Source organism: Macrobrachium rosenbergii, chromosome 11 (assembly GCF_040412425.1).
Source record: "Macrobrachium rosenbergii isolate ZJJX-2024 chromosome 11, ASM4041242v1, whole genome shotgun sequence".
Lineage (NCBI taxonomy): Eukaryota > Metazoa > Arthropoda > Malacostraca > Decapoda > Palaemonidae > Macrobrachium > Macrobrachium rosenbergii.
Window position 1 is genome coordinate 38,506,783 of NC_089751.1, and position 21,938 is coordinate 38,528,720.

At 35.9% G+C, this 21,938-nt stretch overlaps 1 protein-coding gene across 2 annotated transcripts in view; it reads left to right on the top strand.

The window, feature by feature from the left end:
• Positions 1-21,938, top strand: part of LOC136843334 (uncharacterized) — a 222,680-nt gene that overhangs the window by 195,839 nt on the left and 4,903 nt on the right. For both annotated transcript variants that reach the window (XM_067111621.1, XM_067111622.1), the window contains 5 exons: positions 4,143-4,367; positions 4,555-4,655; positions 5,451-5,641; positions 6,993-7,211; positions 15,148-15,341. In XM_067111621.1, the coding sequence (XP_066967722.1) occupies positions 4,143-4,367; positions 4,555-4,655; positions 5,451-5,641; positions 6,993-7,211; positions 15,148-15,341 (930 nt within the window). The remainder of the gene's footprint in view (positions 1-4,142; positions 4,368-4,554; positions 4,656-5,450; positions 5,642-6,992; positions 7,212-15,147; positions 15,342-21,938) is intronic.

A 21,938-nucleotide genomic window follows, 5' to 3' on the forward strand; every position in this document is an offset into this window, starting at 1 on the left:
TGTAAGTTATGGACTGGTATAGATATTTTCCTGTGAATTTTGCAGTTGAAGAAGGTGATTACGAAATAGAATTGACAGCAGGAGCCCTACATTAGTAGTATGCTAGATGAAAGTCTAAGGATGCAGCCTTTGCAATATAAAATGGTTGAGACTAGCCCTCATTTTCAAAGATAGGTTTAGATATTGAATTTACACAGTAACAGTTAGAAACTGTTGAAAATAATTTTACGAAGAAGTTGATGTGAGGAAGTTACTGTATGTGAAAGATAGGCCAGAGAATATATAAAAGTTATGGTCAAGTGGAGAAAACAGGAGACAAGAAAAATATTTCAAATGAAGGATGAAAAGACATAGAGAAGGGGAGATTACCTAAATGACACTGGAATTAGAACGAAATTATCAATATGTTCAATAAGCAAACAAATGTTTGCACGGTAAAACGAGGTAAGGGCAAGGTATGCCAGGGAGGAGAGATCGATACTCTGCTGATGAAACTTACGTAGTCATTAAACTCTCGAGATTATTTATTCAATGTCTCACCCTTAATTTAACACTCCTAGGAGGAGTATTGCAATAACTGCTGCGTAGATTTCCCGCGAGTTGTTGGTTTTAGAGAAAATTAATTTTTTGGAGTAAAGGTTCAGAATAAGGCTGTGCGTCTAATTAAGATGAGTTTGGTTAGAAAGGAGGAGTATGTAAAGCTGGGAATGCTTGAGGGTATAGGCGCATACGAATGGAGAATAATGATGTGGGGTAATAAAATGAGAGGTGTAGTGTGCTTTAAGTTCTTGGGGTATGTGTAGATAATTAAGGAACTCAAGGAGAAAATGAGAGGAAAAAGTGCCAGGCAACGAAAATTAAGTGGTGAACTTGAGCAAGTAATTAGAACGGAATAAGTTGTACTGTACAGACTTAATGCAAAAACGAATGTTAAGGAGCGAACGAGTGCTAATGAAGATGCAAATGAAGGTGCGCTGTCTGGAAAAAAGTTTCCCTGTGTTAAGGTATGAGCATTTTGAAGAGCTGTTGAATAGAGAGGATAAAAGCGAGGAAGATGTAAATGACAGAGCTGGAGGAAGATAAAGTAATTTGAATATGTGTACGTGACTGTTGAATATGCAAGAAGAGAAATCAAAAGGTTGTAATGAGAAAAGGCACCAGATGGAGGAGATAAGTGAGCGATGTAGCAGTGATGGTGAAAATGTAATAATGTCGATCATGATGTAAGGTCTGCCTGGATGAGCTAAAAGCTCCGAAGAACTGGATTAAAGAAATAATTGTTCCATTTCATGGGGGGAAAAATGGTAGATATGACTAGAAGAATTTTAGGAGCATAACATTAAAATTTAATGCTATGCCAGGGGAGGAGTATAATGGGATTTTGATGGAACTGGCAAGGCAAGTAACTGAAGGGTTAATAGAACAAGGATATTGCGAGTATAGACAAGAAAAAGGATGTGTGGGAAAAATGTTTATGATATATATAGTTTGAGAATGAAGGTAAAACATGGTATATGGTGTACATGACCCAAAGAAAACATCTAAAAGAATTGACAGAGTGGTGATATGGATTGTCTTCAATATATGTAGAATATTGATTGTAATTTGGTGTTAGCAATTAGAAGCCTTGTGAATGAGAAAATGGTTGGAGTCCTGTAAAACTGGGTCTGAATTAAAGGTGGATTATGTTTCATGGCTGTCTTAATATTTTCAGGTTTTAGAATAAGATAAAAGGTCAGGAAATGCTTATGGATTGCATTACGTTTGCCAATGTTGCAGTGTTAATTGGCAAGTGTGAAGAGAAGCTGCAGAGATGGTGAAAGTTTGAGAGTTATATATGCGTAAAAAGTTAAAAGTGAGTGTTACGAAGAGAACAACGGAGAGGTTAAATAGAAGTCATGAAAATATAGAAGTGAATTTAAGTATGGTTTATGGAAGAATCCATATTGATATTTAAGAGTAATAAATATAACTGATGACAGTAGGATGAGAGACGGGCTGATTCCAGGAATTAGTAATAAAACATGTCTATGGAAACAAATTTTGACATACATGAACATGACTGAAATGGTGGTCTTAAGTGCAAAAGAAGTTAAGAAAAAAAAGATCAAAGCTATTCAGAGGTATTGTTTGTAATGCATGTGTGGACTAAGTGAGGTTGATAGGGTGAAAAGTGTTGCAATATGAGAAAGGGTCGGTTTTGGTGTGGTTTGTTCATGATTAGAAAATAAGAGTATTACGTGTTAGGGAAAAGTGTGCATACTTGGGAAGACTGTGAACGGAAGAAGGGAGGAAGACCAAGAACATGCTGGATAGATGGTGTCTCAGAGGTGACAGAGCAGTAATGCCTTTAAATCCAGGTCTCATTGGAGGGTATGCAGGGAAGACGCAAGTAGTGCAATTCTTTGTAGGAGTTTGATATACTGATGAATCGCCTTCTTTATAGATACTGTATTTAAATCACCAGACGTCGTTTTGACTTTTTGCACAAGAGACTCACTCTTACCAGCACTCAAAGAATAAACATATCCGTTTTTATCACTTAGTTTTTCTCTGGCGCCCAGGGAAACTACAAATTTTCTCTCTCTCTCTCTCTCTCTCTCTCTCTCTCTCTCTCTCTCTCTCTCTCTATATATATATATATATATATATATATATATATATATATATATATATATATATATATATATATATATATATATATATATATATATATATATATATATATATATATATATATATATATATATATATATATATATATATATATATATATATCAAACTTACTTCAGGAATCAATGGAAATAAAAGTAAGAAAGAAAAATTTGGAATGTAGGAAGGAATTGTTGATCCAACTCTCACTAAAGAAAGTCTTGCTTAGATGTGGAATGAGAATGAAAGTAAAAACATTGAAGCCATGGAAGTGAATAGTTTGCTTAGGACAATAGTAAGAATAATTGATAAATGTCTGGGTACGAAGAACTGGTAAAAGGTTTGCCCGGGAAAAAAAAATGGGCCAGAATATTTTGACATGGCTTTGTAAGGTGGAAATTGTTGAGGACCATGGTTTGGTGAAAAGCGCGTATAATTTTAGCCAATGAATAAGGGAGAGAGGGGGATTTAGCAAGTGATGCATACATGGATTGGAAATAATTTTGGAACATAAAGACCTTAATAAAAAGGAACCAATAGAGTACAGTACTTACAAGATAGAGGTGAGTTGCACGGTGTTTGGATGGGTTTGCTGTGGTGATGATAAGTGTTCCTCCTGCTTGAAGAGTCTAATGTTGTTTCAAAGTTTTCTCCACTGGGAGCTCATCCTTGTTTCAACGGGCTAAAGATGAATTAAGTATTGCCGTATTTTTTCTCTGGAGCAATTCCAATATTCATACACACACACACACACACACACACACACATATATATATATATATATATATATATATATATATATATATATATATATATATATATATATATATATATATATATATATATATATATATATATATATATATATATATGTGTGTGTGTGTGTGTGTGTGTGTGTGTGTGTGTGTAGTTTTTAAGAAATTAATGTCAAATAATTATTTTGAAATGATGGAATTTTTTTCAGTAACATAACTTCATAAATTTTAGTGTTTCAGGAAACTTGAAGACATTAAGGTAAACTTTCGTGGAACAGATGAACAGATTTTGTAATACTATGTAAAATAGTGGTAATTTTTTTACCATGTTATCCTAGTATAGATAACCTGAAAACCTAAAGACTATTGTTCCTGTTTCTGTGCATAATATGATAATGCTTTTATGTAGGATCAAATCATTTAACGAGCCAATGTTTTTTTGACAAGCCAACATTTTTGATGGGTTTTGTATTGATGGCAGACGAAATATAAATTGATTAGGACTTGATTAATGGAGTAATTTACAACAAAATTTACCAATTTCACGAATATATTCATGCCGATAAAAATAAATTGTGGTGTATTTTCGATTCATTAAGCACAAAATCGTTGTCTGATGGGAAAAAACCAAGGAACACATTTCATGTAATGGAATTTGAAGGAAAATTACTTTTACAGGTATGTTATCCTTTATATGTTCACAAATATGTGAATAACCGATTTAATTGTTTTTAGGATGATAAGCCATCTAGAAGAAAGCGGGACTCAAGAAATCGACACACCCCCAATTCTCGTGCATCTGATGAAGCTGATGAAGGAGGTGGGGATTCTGAGGACATGGGAGACATAGATGAAGCAGATGAAGATGCCCTAAGAAAACTGGGTATTTCTACGCACAGACGAGCAGGCGTCAGGAAAGGCCAGACGAGATCAGGAGCCATGAGCGGTGGCCCGAGGAAGGTATGCTGGAAATCTCAAATATTCTAAGAGATTGATTGATTGATTGGTTATGAAATTTAGGTCTTGAAGACCAATTGCTGGAAAGATTCACAAAATTATTAAAATCAACTTTATATGAAGTCTGATAAATGCGAAGTTTGACTTCAGCTTCTGGCGTACTATCTTATTGCAATTGTTTTTCCTAAAGGTGGAGACAATGGAATCCAATTTAAGAAGAAAACCCAAGAAACCGACAAATGCTTCCACGGAGATGTCTATCACACAGGCAATGCAGACTACCATGCGAAAGTATGTCATCTTGAGATACGTAAAGTTTTTTTATGTAGTATTTGATTTATTTGCTTATTTTTATTATTTTGTAAGTATAATCTTCCTATAATTATTTGTTATAAATTAGCATCTTATTTATAGCAGTTTTTTTAATATTTTTTAAAGAATCTTATTAATGAAAATTGCTTAAGAACACAAGAAAAATTATATTGTATACTGGTCCTTCTTTTATCCCCAAACATGTGTTAAATTATGCACGTTCTCTTAGTTTATTTAGGACAATTAAGCCCAGGTGATGATATCTGATGTTCCATGTTATAGTTCATTACTTCAGTTCTATTTTTTTTTTTCAATACACTAAAGATTACATATTTTTGCCTGCTGCTTCTGTACAAGTCTGGGAAGGAAAGTAATTACTCAAACTATAGCTATTTCCTTGACTTTATAGTCATCCGTTTCCTTCACTGTGATGCTATTTTGTGTTTATTATAGATGGAATTTATTAAGCTTCCCATTTTCTGTTTCATTTTTCCCAGTTCGTGTTTTAATTTTCGTACCGCGAGTCACAGACTGTGATAGATATAGTATCTTTAGAATAATTTTATGGAAAAGTTTTGAATTGGGGTACTCCACCTTCAAAATAATATTCGGAGGTTATTGAACGGCAGTGATATAAGAGTAACAGTTCAATATGGCATCGAATATTTTTTGTCGAATATTGTTTGTCCAAATGAATACACTTTTAAATCTTTGTAAATTGGATTCTGGGCAAGTCATTAATTTTCAATGACAAAATGCTTTTCTTTTTTCCAGATATGCATTGGAAAGACGACTCTTCCAGCAGCTTTTGGATTTGAAAAGACTCCAGATACGTAATACAAGAGCCAACGAACACGTATTGATAAAGAGAATGGTCGACACGAATCTGAAGGAAGGGAACTCATTGGGGTTGAGGGGCTATTCTGGTCCCTTTAATTTTCAAAGTTATGAAAAATATCTTTATGGTTAGTTGTTTTTTTTTTAGTATCTAATACACAATAGTTATTATTTTTTACACATCAGTATATTACCTATACAGTAACACTTTTCAAAGTGACCATTGTTATTGTACTCAATATCACATTTCACTGAAAAAAGATAAGGTATCCAATAATCAGATATTCATCACAAAAACAATCCACTGAGACACTCAAATAAAACTGAATGTTTTTTTCAAGAAAAGGATTCTTATATTGCCTATCAAATAGTTAATGTACACTATTTATTTTCAATACTAACAAGATGCTTGTAACTAATTCAACAGCTAAGTCCTCTGTGCATGATCTCTAATCAATCTAGGTAGGTTTCAGAAAGAAAATGCCGACACAGCAATCACCATCACATTCGTGTTATAGTTGATGATTACAGGATGAACTTATATGTTAAAAATCTCTACAGCCTCATAGCCATGTCAAGCACCATATTAGCTACACCCCTTTCATATACAGCCTCATTGATCTGTGGCATACATGAATTCCTGTACTTCATGGATATTAAGGCTCTTTTTCCTAATATCTCTATTATTACCAATCAACTGATCATTTTCATTGTTCCCCTTCTAACATTCTCCAAACTTCTGCATATTATAACTTTTGTATTATTTCTATTTTCTCTACAAGGCCCAACCACCTCAGAACAATTCATCATTCATTTTTTCATTCTTTTGACTGTTTCTTTCTTCATCTTTCTGTCCCTCATTATCAATTTTATCATGCATTCTCAAATACTTGAGTAAAGTGCATTACATCTTTTTATAAAAAATGTTGTAGGTCCAGGATTCCGTTCAGAATCGCCAGAGAGAATTAAAAATAATAAGAATGTCAGATAAAAATGTCCATTACTCCTTTTGGAAAAACAATAAAATGTTAAAGGACAGGAAAGAGTGATTGAGGGTACCTCAAGGAAAGGGACTTAATCCCAAACTGGAAAGCTAGGATACAAATTCAGGCTCAGCCTGAGGTTTCAGGACATGGTTATGTGGTCATCACTCAATATGACATCCTGGTTAAAATACCTACCACAAAAAAGTGCATAGATGCTCTCTTCAATCATGCTGAATAAAATAGAAGAAAGGGATTTCGAGAGCCCTAAACTACAAATAAAATCAGTAAATGAAAGGTAGAAAATAAGTTTAATTCAAAGACTGACGAAAATCATGGTGCAGAGGTTAAGGCACAGTGCCAGAGTTAAACAACATTGGTTATGTGACTGCCATCCTGCTTGAGGTAACTGAATAGGATGCCTAAAATAATACAAATTTCTTTGTAAAGAACCTCTTAAAAATTCCATTGAAAAACTTTCTCATTTCCTTAACAGACCAGCTGAGGTTCCTGCAGAGTTCCCAGGGCACCAAGATTCCAACCTTCCGCCCATCAGATGACGTGGAGAAACTTAGTCGAGCCATAAGAAGAGCAGAAATTCTCGAACTACCTGATCCTTTGATGACTCCTAGAGATCCTTATGAGTGCAATCACACAACTCACAGATGTCATCATGCTGCTCATGCGTACACAGGGATTCCTTGTGCTGCGTACCGTAAGTCAGTTTTTGGATGCATGTACTTTTGAATCCTTTTACTAGATTTCGTTTGTGAAATTATAAAGCAAAAGTTTTGTTAAATTTTATTCAGATATAAATAATGCTAAAAACTACAGGGCACAATGCATACATTAATCATGAACTATACTCACTTTTTAATAGTTAAAGCATACATATACATACCTAATTTGGTTTTTGTCTCTTAAGCATACAGACACCCTATGATTGATCTAAGCTACTGTATTGTTAACTGTGATCCTGCAGGCATTCCAGAGTCAGAGCATTCACATTTTGAAAGTGAATGAGGAAAAAAATACCAAAGCTATATTTTTTTTAAAATTCTCCATTGCAACACAACATGAATTTTATGCTCATGTCAGCTGATGAGATTGCACCACCATTTGCTTAGCAAACCCTAAGTTTGTTTGAGAAGTTGTAACGACTAGCAATCATGTTGAAGCGATTCATTATCCCTTATAGCATAGGTTTCATAATGCTACACACAATATTTTTTTGTATTCATTCAGTTTAGATTTGTTTCATCACTGCCCCATTAATCACATGCATGTTTATGTATTTGCATTTGTGAATGTTCCTAGAATCACAGATCTTTGCATGCCAAACGCCTTAAATATGGTTTAACCTTACTTTCCATGGTCTTCCATAACTGTTAATAGCATTGTAATTGTTCCCCAGGTGTTTTCTCTGGATCACTTTCAGTTCTTGTTACTAATTCAAGCATTGGCCAGCCTGCTGAGCTCTGCCCTCTGCTCTATCTATACACTTGTCTTCTTCCTTGCCAACTAACCTGCCCATGTGTAAGGTCTTCCCGTGCCCAGCAGGTCTGACCGTGACTGGTATGAACTTGTGCGTGGCTTAGTTGAAAGAAACTTTTTCTCTAGACTTGGACCTTATGCAACTCTTAGAGGACAATTGATAGGTGGGACTATGTCTGTTGTGTCTCCTCCTACAGTGGCTGCCCCTATTCCAGCGACTGTTAATTCAACAGTTTCTGTAGCCCCATTGATGGAGTCTGCGCTAATCAGGATAGCAGGTGTAGGCACACCCATGCCTACAACCTTGCATATATCAAAGTTTGAAGATATCTGATACCCAATTCTGTTGCCATTCACTCTCCTCTGATGTCCAGGCACCTGTCACTATTCAGGAGGAATTCCATCTTCACTTCAACAAAGATCTACAGAACAGTTATATATATATATATATATATATATATATATATATATATATATATATATATATATATATATATATATATATATATATATATATATATATATATATATATATATATATATATTTGGATCACAAGAGTGATTATTATAGTGTCTGTTCTCTTACCAGTAGTTACTGATACATACTGTGGCCATCACCACTATGTACATCTCTCTTGGTCAGTACTACAGTCATGGCTGTTACTTCTCTTACAGACAAGTGAGTATCAAGTTTGTGGGATTGGCAACTGGGACTAGTACTGATCATGTTAGTTCTTCCTTACTGTGAGACAGCAGTAGTGATTTACACTGTTTTGTTACAGTGGACCTCAAGAATCAGAGTACAGTACAGTCCTGCATGAGATATTGGTCCGTCATTATATCATAATTTCACTTGCTACAGGCCCCCAACTAAGAAGGAAGCAATAAAACTGGGCTGCAGCTATACCCCCTTACCTTGTTTGTAAAGAAAATGCTGCTGCCTCAGCCTCTCTATATTTTTCTCCTGGTGACAGCCAGCTAGTTTTTAAGAGGATTCTTTCCCACAATGCCTTGCCATATCTGATTGTTTGCTTTCAAAGTAACCTAATCACATTGGTTGGTGTCATCAAGGCAGTGGGAGTGTGCTTTTGCTAGGTAATTCATTCGTTCTTTTTTTTAGAAAGTATCTTGTCTCCTAGCAAACATGCCAAGCCCTATGTAAGTTAAGTATTTTAATTTGGTGATCTAGGTAATCTACCAATTAATAAAATAATAATCCTAGCTTACATGCTTTTCTAGATGCAAGACATGATGACACCCAAGTCCTAATACCAGGGATTGACAGGCACTTCTTTGAGTTCTTTTCCTGCCCCACCTACCAGGCCAACTCCAACATGTTCCATTAGATGCAGCTCTGCTTTGAGAAAGGGGAATAGGTGATGATGAAGCCCCTTGGTATTGGAAAAGTCCTGCATTCTATTTTTAACAGTTGCTCCACTGGTAGTGACTTGTTACTTTGAATTCTGGACACCAAAGCAGGAGACAAGAATAGATCCATAACTTCCCTAACAGAAACTAGTTTATATTTCTGTTAATGTTTCCAGTACCTTTTAGACAAGATTAATAGTAATTGAAAATGATTGCCATTATTAGTTGTGAGCTAATCAGTACCTAAGTCCAAATAATGAACCACATGGAATGCTCATTATTTATATAGCTGGCCGCCAGTCATACCATAGGTATAGTAGATTGTATTTGGTAATTATGAAATCCAAAGGACTGGAAAGATAAAAAATAATGAGGAAATATGTTAAAAGAGGAGTAGGAATATAATATTTAAGCCAGAGGCCAAGGGCTGGGACCTATGAGGTCATTGAGCACTGAAAGTAAAATTGAGTAAAGGAGGTTTGAAAGGTGTAACAGGAGGAAAACCTCACAGTTGTGCTACAAAAAAATTGTTAGGAGAGGGTGGAAAGAAAGTTGGAAGAAAGAGAATATGAATGGAGGTACAGTCAATAGAATGAAAGAGGTTGCAGCTAGGGGCTGCAGGGTCGCTGCAAAGAACCTTAAATAATGCCTGCAGTGCACTGCATGAGGTGCACTGACGGCACTAAACCCCCTACGGGATAAGTAGGCATTAGAAAGTCATGAAAACCTACCTTTTACTCTGGTTACAGTTAGTGAAGTTTTGGATTACAGCTGCAGCTTTGAGAAATTTCAGATTTGGAATTCCAAATCATCTGCAATCAGATGATCAAGTTCATGTGTGCCTGAGGATAGACAGCAGTGTCAGTACAACAATTCATTAGAAACTTAGACTTGCCAGGAGTTTTTCCGCTTTTGAGTTGTTCGTTCAGTCTTTGGGTTTAGTGAAAACATGCCTGCATCAAATCAGTATTCTACAAAGATGCTCATTGTCAGTATTGACAGTGTTGAAATGATCGGTTCATTTTGTTGTATTTTGCCCAAACCGTAGGCTTCTTGGTACTTGAGAGAAGTTTAACTCTGTACCATTTTCAGGGACCATGTACAGTAACTGTATGTGATCACCAACACAAAAACAGAGTTACTTTACCCATCAGGATATGAGATTATCATTTTTGGTCTAGTGGCTCAAGTGATTCCATCAGTTAAATGGCACCTGTTTTGAATGGGACACCATGGATCATGTTAATACATATATACGTCAAAGCAACCATTTCATTTAGGCTACATCATGGCATCTCCTGGAGAAATACAGGCAGTCCCTGGTTTACGACGGGTCCGGCTTAAGACGTTCCGAGGTTACAACGCATCGTACACCGATCCGACGGAAGAAATATGGCTCCAAAACAGCAGAATAATAAAAATTTGGAGGGTTTTTTGATGAAAAACTCAATAAAAATGCAGTTTACATCGTTTTCAATACACCCAGAGCATTAAAAGTCAGGTTTTCTTAGGATTTTTGACGATTTTCGACGATTTTTCGGTTTACGACGATTTTCGGCTTACGACGCGGTGTAAGAACGGAACCCCCGTCGTAAACCGGGGACTGCCTGTAGGTAGCAGCCTTAGTGGAAGACAGCACAGCTGTAGCCTTGGGAAATTTTCAGTACCTCCTTCATGATGACAGGATTCTGATCTCTTCCATAGTACAAGCCCCACTACATAATCCCTTTCTCAATGGGGATTTCTTATGTTATGGGCCCACCCAGTAAAGGTCAAGACACTTAAACCTTCCCTGACAGCAGATCACGACACATTCATCGTCAGTGAGGTAGACTTTCTCCAGCTTCTGAGTGTATAGTATCCCCTAGCTGAAACATCTAAAAATGTTACTGACAACTCTTCAGCAGAGGTTTACTTTTGGATCCAGGGCAGTATTCATTCTGGGTTTTTTTTTGTCTTCTTGCGGTCAATCATTTTGGAGGGAGAATAAGCTTAACCAACTTTTAACATACTGCAACCATTGTAAGCTCCATAGATTTGGAATAACTACATTTTATTGTACATAGAAAGGCAAGTTTGTTCACAACTGCCATTGTCGTTAGGTCCTACCCCACTTGCTTTAAAAAAAGGATTTTGACAAAGGAAAAATCTATTTCTGGGAGGGCCCGTGTCACCTGTGAAATAATCCATTCAGCACTTATTTCTAGGTAATTCCGTTGCTAGATACCAGAGAAAAGCTAAATGTAAAGCTGGGGTTACTACCCCAGAGCGAGCTCAAGAAATGGAGTCGTATAGGGTGAGATTGTCACAATCACGGGACCCTGCCCTATAAAGATTCCCAATGTCAAAAGTCCCAACGAGAGGTGCCGATACAGCCCCATGCACTACTGCGGACTGTACACAAAGCAACACTAGCCGCATTCCATGTTAGCACCCACCCCACTAGAATGATGTTTATCATGGGAGGGAGAGAATGAAAAACGGGTGGGTCACCGGGTGACACGGGCCCCTCCCAGAAATAGATTTTCCTTTGTCAAAATCCTTTTTCTGGATCGAGTCACGTGTCAGCCGTTGAAATAATAACAGAGAAATAAACATCATTCTTATGCTAATAAAGACTTAAAACAGAGACGTTGAAAACTAGGAGAATTCTACCTTGAACATTAGTAAGGTCCTCTAAATTCATGTAATGAAAATAATGTAAGTGGTCACCGTCTAAGATCATGAGCTTAGGATTGAACCTGAATAGGCTTGTATTAAGAAAATACTTTCTGCCTAATAGCAGACACGATGACAACAGTACCTGTCATTGGGTCTGCTATTAGGCAGAAAAATTTTTTCAATACAAGCCTATTCAGGTTCAATTCTAAGCTCATGATCTTAGACGGTGACCACTTACATTATTTTCATTACATGAATTTAGAGGACCTTACTAATGTTCAGGGTAGAATTCTCCTAGTTTTCAACGTCTCTATTTAAGTCTTTAATAGCATAAGAATGATGTTTATTTCTCTGTTATTATTTCAACGGCTGACACGGGACTCGATCCAGAAAAAGGATTTTGACAAAGGAAAAATCTATTTCTGGAGAGGGGCCCGTGTCACCCAGTGACCCACCCCTGTTTTTCATTCTCTCCTCCCATGGTAAACATCATTCTAGTGGGGTGGGTGCTAACATGGAATGCGACTAGTGTTGCCTTTGTATACAGTCCGCGAGTAGTGCATGGGCTTGTATTGGCACCTCTCTCGTTGGGACTTTTGACATTGGGAATCTCTATAGGATAAGGTTCCGTGTTTTTGTAGTTCACCCTTTTCCATACACGACTCCATCTAGTGGAGCTCGCTCTGGGGGTAGTAACTCCAGCATTTCATTTAGCTTTCTCTGGTATCTAGCAACGGAATTACCTAGAAATAAGCGCTGAATGGACCTTTTCGGAATTACCTAGAAATAAGTGCTGAATGGATTATTTCACCAGCTGACACGGGACCCCGATCCAGAAATCATATTATACCTCCTTGTTTAGACTTTTTCCAGAGGTGATTCTGAAGCAAAGGAATGATTTTATGCCTGTACCTTATTGCTTATTTTTTGTCTGGAAATATAAGGAAATTAAATAGATCCTGTAGCTGGACCTCAGTCAGGCATTTATTGAGGATTCCATTAAAGCTTTCAAAATTATTTAAAACAGTTCTGCTTATATGTCATTAGCAAACCACAGGGAAGCTGAGATGGAAAACAGTTTGTTGACAACTTTTAAATCAGAAAAAAATGTGTAGCTCTTGATATTCCCATTCATAATTATCTGGGTACACTGAAAACAAAGTGATTATGTAAATATGTTTTTTGAGAGACTATACATAATATTTTTAAAGATTCTGCACATCCTAGGTCCTGGGATGCCCATGGCCAAACTGGTATAGTTATAAGCAATCCCACTACTCATAAAAAACATTGGTCCACTGGAGTTAAGTTAAAAAGTTAAGTATATCTTAGTTTAACCAGACCACTGAGCTGATTAACAGCTCACCTAGGGCTGGCCCGAAGGATTAGATTTACTTTTACGTGGCTAAGAACCAATTGGTTACCTAGCAATGGGACCTACAGCTTATTGTGGAATCCGAACCACATCATAGCGAGAAATGAATTTTTATCACCAGAAACAAATTCCTCTTGTTCCTCACTGGCCGGTCGGAGATTCGAACTCGCGACCAACAGAGTGGTAGCTGAGAACGGAACCCGCTCACCCAGCGAGGAACTTTGGTCCACTGGAAACTTGTGGTATAAGCATTTAATTACTGTAGGCATAGAATTTCAGGATACATCATACCGAATATCTTACCTTTCTTCGATTTTAACTTTGGGTAGTGAATCTCTCAACACATTCTTTATTCTCAGTAAGTGTCCTCTAGATTGTATGGGAGCCTCCCAACAATTAGTTGTTTACTGCCTCTGGTATGAAAGAAATTCAATTTTTACCTGAGAAGCATCTCTTGTACTTCTAAATCTATCTTCCTTACGTGGTCACAATCCAATGCCTCCTACCTCTAGTAAGCCTCATGGTTCTTTGTATTTCTATATATAGAAGTATGTTGGTTTCAATAAAGATAACTGTGCCAGTGACATTTCTGAGTTTACCTGTGACTTCATTTGATAGTTTTGTGTCTTGCCATTTTCTGCATATAATACAGTAATATACAGTTTTACCATTCCCTATCCTTTGCAATGGAAACTTATTTATATTCACCTATTTGTTAATTGAAACTCTCATACTCTGGTCATTGTGTTATTTCTCATGAATTAGTTCTTTGTACAGTATTCAGTACATTAATTGTCCTAATGTTATGTCCTGATAATCTACTATCCTGTCCTCCAAGGCATTTACAGTATTTGAAACAAGCTATTCATAGTAATTTAATAGTTTTATTTCTCCTTTAAGTCACTTTGACTTTTTCATGAATTGTTTTATCTCAGGCATAGCTAATAAATATTCATCTATTCATTGCCTGTTATTAATACAGCTGTTTGTTTTCTCTTTCTCTTTCTCTAATCCTTTTTTGTTTTTAGATGTACAATATATACTAATGGTATTTTCCTTCTTATCCTATTATTACTTTTTGACAAACACTGATTATCATGTGTAGGATGGCATTTTTCTTGCACACCCTTTTTGCTTCTTTCCACCCTTTCTCTGAAACTCATTTTCTGTTTTATTTAATCTTGCCTTAAGTTATTAGTCCAGATATTACTTGATGACAACAGATTTGTTTTTAGTATGTAGTTTCATGTTTCTCGGCAGTCCTTGGGAATGTGGGATATTATTAATCTGCTTATTTAGAGTTTTGCAGTCATAGATTTAACTTTAAGATGTATGTAATTACACTGACTAAGCTTGACCCATGTGGTTACTGACTAGACTTTTCAGTTCTTTCTCATGTGAGTATGCTCTTCATTTGTATTTGGGACTTGACTGGCTTTCTGTATAACACTGCTACTGCATCTAGGGAATGTTCTTTCACTTTTCTTGTTGAGAATTGTATAAAAACTTTGTTGCATCAATGCTCAGTTTATAGAGTGTGACTTTCCCAGTTCTTGAAGTTGCTTACTTTTAATTCCTTTATTATAGTACTGTATATCGAATATTCTTTTTAAAGCTGTTGAACCATATGTTGCGTCTTTTTATAGGCAATGCCTCATATTGTCATTTCATGAACAACTCGCCATTTTTTAATAAAAAAACATTGCTAAAATATTTAGGAAGGAATTAATATATTGTTTTATTTTGCTTGCAGTTGGACATCGCAATGCAAGAAAGAAAAACTTTTCTTTACCAAGAATAGCAGGCACTACCAACACAAATGGGGGAGGTACATCTCTTGGTGGTTCTCCAGGACCTCCTGGTGGTAGTAGTGCCCCAAGTAGGCTATCTGAGCCCATAGGTCTAAGGAATTATGATCCCAAAAAACCCCTCACCGTGGAGCTTCAGGTAAGATCAGTGACATCTAGTGTTTGGCTATGTGTTTTCTACACTGATTTGAAAGGAATTTCTTGGAGTTGACAAAACACTTTATGTTGTTAGTTATAATTTTCTTAAGAATTTTTTCATATGAAAAGGCAATCAAGAGAAACTGTAGAAAAATTTGTGTTGCTTAAAGTTTTTTTTACAACTTGGATAACTTTAGTGTTTTCATTAGGTAAGGATATATTTTGTGCTGACATTTGAAATGATTAAACCATTTTAAAATAATTTCATAATTTCTTAAGCAAATAATTTCCTCTACCTTTTCAACTAATTGAGTAGCCTTTAAAGCGCTCATATAACATACAATGTGAATAATGTTCCCGCAGAATCAAAACCTTAAAACAATGTTCTTATGACATTATTCTGAGTTTGGACAGTTAATCTTTTATGCTATTCATATTCATATTTCCCACAAAAGCAGAGCCTTAATACAATGTTCTTATGACATTCTACTGAACTTTGACAGTTTAATCTTTACTGCTATTCAGACAGTCTAAACACTGAAATTTGTAGTTGTCCTATATATTTTCATATAATTAATTACTGAGCGATGTCACAATAACAATATAAAGGATGACAATCTTTTTCCAAAGTTAGCTTTTGTATGGTCTGGTTATATTGCATGTATATTGCATGGCTTATAAAGTGCTTTGTACAAACATCAGACTATTACATGGACTTATGATACCATCTACTTAAAACTTCAAATTAATATGACAATTTGGAATTAATTTTTCACATAGCGCTTGATTTTATTTTAAAATGTGTAATTGTGTCTTTAAAATTAACTAGATTTTTACGTACTTGCATACATTTTTTACTTAGTGATTCTTTGTGCTTAATCCAGTTTAATACAAATATGCAGCAATAATTATAAAACAAGAAATTAATTGCTTAGAAATAAGTGACATGAACTCGTGCTTAAATTTGCCGTTAAATTTTATTTGCAATATTTTTATTTAGTCATAATTGCTTATTAACTCTTCCCTGCTATACATTCTTCACTTCTCAAAAGAGAATATTTAAAGTTTTATCATTTTCATGAAGGAATTCTTTTTTTGCCATTTCGTTTGGGTTTTTAAATACAGTACAATAACTTTAAACTTGCCGTGGGTGTTCCTATTACTAGTACTGTACATACTTGGCTCAGTGACCTTACATAGATCTTATTGCTGAATCTGGTGTGAAAGAATCCATATTTACTGGCATGTAAAATGTGATTTTTAAAGAAAAAAAGATGCTTAAGGAAATTCCTGGTGTGCCTTATTAGGTGAAGGTTAAGTGTACACATATATATACTGTATATATCTGTAGATAGATAGATAGATAAGAAAAGTAAGTTATTGATTACACAGAAGTACAGTGTATACTATTAATGGATAATCACCAAAAATCTTGATCCCTATAGAATTTTGCCTCCTCTTCATCATTGGTCTTACTTTCTGCTTCACTGTCTACACAACTTACAGTAATCAAAGTCATTGCTGCTTCCATCCCAGTCCCTACAAATACAATCTATATAGTACATTCTAATATTCACAAGGGCTGAGTGAACATTTTTGTAATTTGCTAAGCTTTGATACGTAAGATGTATTTTGAGCTTTACCACTAACATGTGCAGTATCGCTACCTGGGCCCTTTGCCTTAAAATAAGAGCAATCTAAGCCCCCCCCCCCAACACACACAGTGATAACTGCTGCGATCATTGGTATCGCAAGTGACTCAAATATACAGTATATGGGATCATTGCCCTGCCAAACATGGGTGAGACCTGGTGATTAGACAATTTTAGCAGGACGCTGACAATGACATGTTCATGCCTCTGGTTTACTATGGATACCTGAAGATTCTGATGTATGGGAGTTTATTTAGTGATATTCCTCAGTAGCTTAGAACCCTTGAATCGAACGCAGATCTTGTAGGCTGTAGGCCATACAGAACATAATGACCTGAAGTTATCAAGAATTTTGGAGTGATTTAATTGAATTATATAGTGAATTTATTGAATTGTATAAAGAACGCCCATGTCTTTGGAAAGTGAATTCCAAAGATTGTGGTGACAAAGCAAAGAGGAATACAGTTCCAATGTAATTCTTCTTGAAAAGTGAAGGAAGAGCAGCTAGTTTTAGCTCATTGAGAGTGCATCATGAGATAGATAAATTCTTTTCATTAAACAGTCTTGAACCTACCTCCTCCTCATCCTCATCAGTTTACCTATACTGTATTGTCCATGAGATAATCTATAGTGCTGATGTTGAAATCTCTTTGAAAGGTAATGCAATGTCTGCACTAAATGAAATCTTTGTTCAGACTAAGGTGATTAGATAATCAGAGCAGATCATTGAAGTAGTGTGAGATTGACTTCAATTTCAGTCTTATCTGAATTAAATGAAAATCAAAGCCAATGGTTGCTGTGTGTATGGGGGCCATACAACATTTTCACATAATTCTCAAAACTTAAAACTTTCTAAGATGCATTAATTTTTCTAAGATGCATTAATAGCGCTATGACACAGTAACTGGAGAGTATAATGTAGTGCACAGGTATTAACAAAACTCACAAGAAGGCATCTGTGATATTATGCACATTTTTCTTTGTTGTGACAAGAATAAGTGTTTTTGTACAAAAAAAATATATATATATTGGATTACCAATGACACACATCAAAAGTAATCCATAGGGTCAAGTTTTATCAATTTTTTATTTGAATCTAGCAAATATGAGAAGATCAAGCGCTTTTAAACATACACCCTAGCATCATATGTAATCCAGCCAGATAACAAAAAATATCATTATTAAGTATCATGGAAACATGGATGCTGCTACTGCTGTCCTATCAGCATTTGTGAAGTGAAGAATGTTTTGCATGGAAGCTAATGTTTGCACATTATGAATAATAATTTAAATAACTACAGTTTGTTACTACAATGTAATACAGTAATTTAATTTCTGATAAATGTATTTATATTAATTTGATCTGATGTTGCTGTAAATACAACATATAGTAGGCAATTTTTTCTTAGATACTCTAGTCAAAGGTTGTGCTAAAGGTACAAAACTGATGGCTCTTAGGTTATGAATAAGATAAATAGTATTTCTCATTTGTAATTATTACTTATGAAATGCACTTCAAAGATGTTCCTAACATGCTTAAATGTTTGAGTGATATCTGGGCAGCATTATCCTTTGGGAAAACTATGACTGGATCTCACAAGATGCTTTTTGTGTAATGGGTTTATCTTTATCAGTTTCTTACAATTAGCACACCAGTTCATCATGAATCAAAACTCTCAATGCCTTGTAGTTTCCAGTAACAGTTGAATACTTTGCAACACTTAGTAGTGTAATTAATGTGTATGTTAAAGAAAGTTCAAATTAATTGTGACAACACTGTTCTTTGAATTTATTAAAAATAGCAAAAGCAGTTAATTTTGTGTGTGAGTACAATGTAATTTATTGTAACAATGAGTTCTGTTCCATAAAAATTATATATTTTTAAACTATTTGGTTAAACTTCATTTGTAAAATTTAATTAGGCTTATGTTTCTCTATAGAGGTAAAAGGGCAAATGCAAGACAAAAATCATGCAGTATCTTTTAATTTATCTGAGAAACTATCACTGTACTACAAACTCGGTCCGTTTAATTAGTTTGACCATTGTTTGCTGTATAAAAAACAGCAAAGTGGAACATGGCTCTTATAAAGCGCTTTCTTGATTTACACATGAATATATTACGAGATCCAGAAAATTTGAATATTTGGTATGAAAGTATCAGTCATCTTCCTGGTGGTAAAGCACTTTGATCCAGTTTCCATGTCTCCATCTGAATTCTAATAGTTTCAACAGGAGGAATAACCTTCATTTACTGACAAGTTTAAGGTGAGCCAAGACTTCTTGATATTGACATTAAGTTTAGATAAGTGAGTAAAGACTTAGTAAGTCTCATATACTATAGTGACACATGTCTGGTCCAGTGTAGCACAGAATATTGCTTGTTAAAGAACTCAAAGGTATGGATACACAGTATTCTATGATTTATAGGCTTGTAAATTCTGCTGGCTTTTTTGGCCTTTCACCACTTAAGACAGTGAAAAGAATATGGAATTGTAGTGGTTGGACAGCAAGATACAGAGATCCAAGAAATCAAGAAGATTAAGTACAGGGATCTAAAAGTGGATCTGGGGTAAAATCCACTGGTGCAAAAAGAAGTCACAGTTAGAGGTTGAACAAACGCAATGAAGAAAGGAAGCAGGAATGGATGTAATGTAACAGGCTAAAAAGTGGGTGCAACAAGCAGTCAAAGGGATGCTGCAAATACACTTTAGTAATGCCCAAAGCACACCACAAGGTGCACTGATGGTATCCCCTATAGGTGACTTATAAAGATAGGCCTGAAATTAGAAATTACCTTGTACTCTGTTACTGAGTAAAAATTGCCTAAAAAGCTAGACCTGCAATTGCAATTTTTACTTGGTAGCTGAGCCAAATCTGCTGGTTACATGATCAGGATAATGACAACAAGAGTAAAGACAACTCTCTGCTCTTGGAATATTGTAGTAATCCTTGATCATGGCAAATGATTGGTTTATTAGAGAGGCAGTTTTAGAATGTAATGAGTTGCACCAGCCAGTAACACAATAATAAGTTATTTTAAATAACAATACAATAGATCCCCTTATATGATCTTTGGTAGATGGGCTAGGGTGAAGATAACAACCTTAGTATCAGGTACTAAGCTGGATGGTTGAGGTAGAAATAAGATATGAAGCTCTGGTTTGTTTACCTAGAAAGAACATAAATTACTTTTAAATTGTTATTTGTTCCTACAGGAATATGTAGTGAATTCTTAAATGGCTAGGTAATCTTCCAGAAATCCTTTTCCAGAAATTTTATATTCCCAGTTATGACAGTAAGCAAAAGAACAATGACTCATGTAACCTCCTGTTTGTTCTGGCCTAGGAATAACAGCTCCATGCCCTTGAGATGGAAGACAGAGAGGGTAGAGCAGTAGCCCCTTCACCATGTACACCAAGAGGATCTTATCACAGCGGCAGTAGACTTGAAACTACTTCTGCTGAATAGTGGCTCTGAACTAGAGAGACAGCCTTTGAATGACACCAACCACAGAAGATGGTCCACTTTGCCTGGTAAACACATAATGTGCTGTAGATCTTGTGACAGAACCAAAAATTTTTTCTGCAGCCCTGTGAGGATAGCCCCTCTATTGCAGGAGATACTTGATATAGTCCAGCCATTAAGTGCAAGTATCTGCATGGAGTAGTGACAACTGAGCAGATATGATTGATAAAACAGAGTGGGTCACAATGGTAGTCCTTTTAGTGCCTCTACAAGAAGGGAATGCACATCTAGGAATCAGTCAGCTTGCAGCCAGCAATGGGACACCAGGACCCTCCTGAGACCAGGAGTGAAGTGCACTCAGCATATCACCCATTGAATCAGGCCAAACAGTGGGAAAGCATTCACACCGAGGTTGTCCCATGGGTTTTGGAAGGTGTCTTCCATCACTGCTAAGGGTATGGTACTGGTTACAGAACACATGGAGCTTCCTGTTTACCTTTGTGGTGAACAGGTTGATAACTGGAGTTCATCAAACCTTTAACAGCCTTTCCACTATATGAGGGTTCAAGTGTAGATGATTTTGGATCTCCCACTAAAGTTTATTTCTTTCTCTGAGAACCAAGGCTTCATGTGCATGTAAACACTAGAGTATATATTGCATTATCTACCTGATAATAGTTGATATGAACAGAATTTTCTTTGTTATTTATATAAAATTAACATCAACACATTTTTAAAATGTTGGTGAAATGATAATGTAATAGGGTCCAAAAAAAAATTCACACACACAGACACACACACAAGCACTCATTGACTGCTTTCAACCCTTCGTACAATCATGCTGATAGCCTTGATAAAAAAAAATTACTGAAATATAATAATTAAAACAGTCCAGAACTTTTTTAGCAACAGTTAGGATCTGCTGAATGACACCCACTTAAGTCTGTTTGTTCCCAGTTCAGCAAGACTGTCTTAATGCAATAATCACCACTTGCTTTACAAGTCTCAAGATCAACACAGGGTGCCACTTACAGCAATGACAATTTGGATCAGTACAACCTCACCCAGTCCTCAAAGGCAGTCTTTTATACAGCTGCAAGATCCTGAATGGAAAGATTCCTGGCATCTCCATAAGGGAAAAGACTGCTAGGAGACCAAGTCTGGCTTTAATTGAGGACTGACCTCTCCCAGAGCCCAAAGTCAATGGCTTGGTTCCAGTGCCCTTGACAGGGATATAGCAGTAAAGGATGCTATACAGTGCATAAGGAGTCCAGAGTATCAGTTCCTCTTTACCAACCCTGCCTTAACCCTCAAAATGAGCAAGGAGGTACCTCTGATCAAACTGTTGCACATTGCAAGACCTGTCTGGAAAGAAGGTTAGCCCACAGGTTAGCAGACTGGTTTGAAGGGAAGGTAAATGTCCTTCCACACAACATCAATAACCTCCTGAGCATTGCTTCTTCCATCACTGAAGGGATGC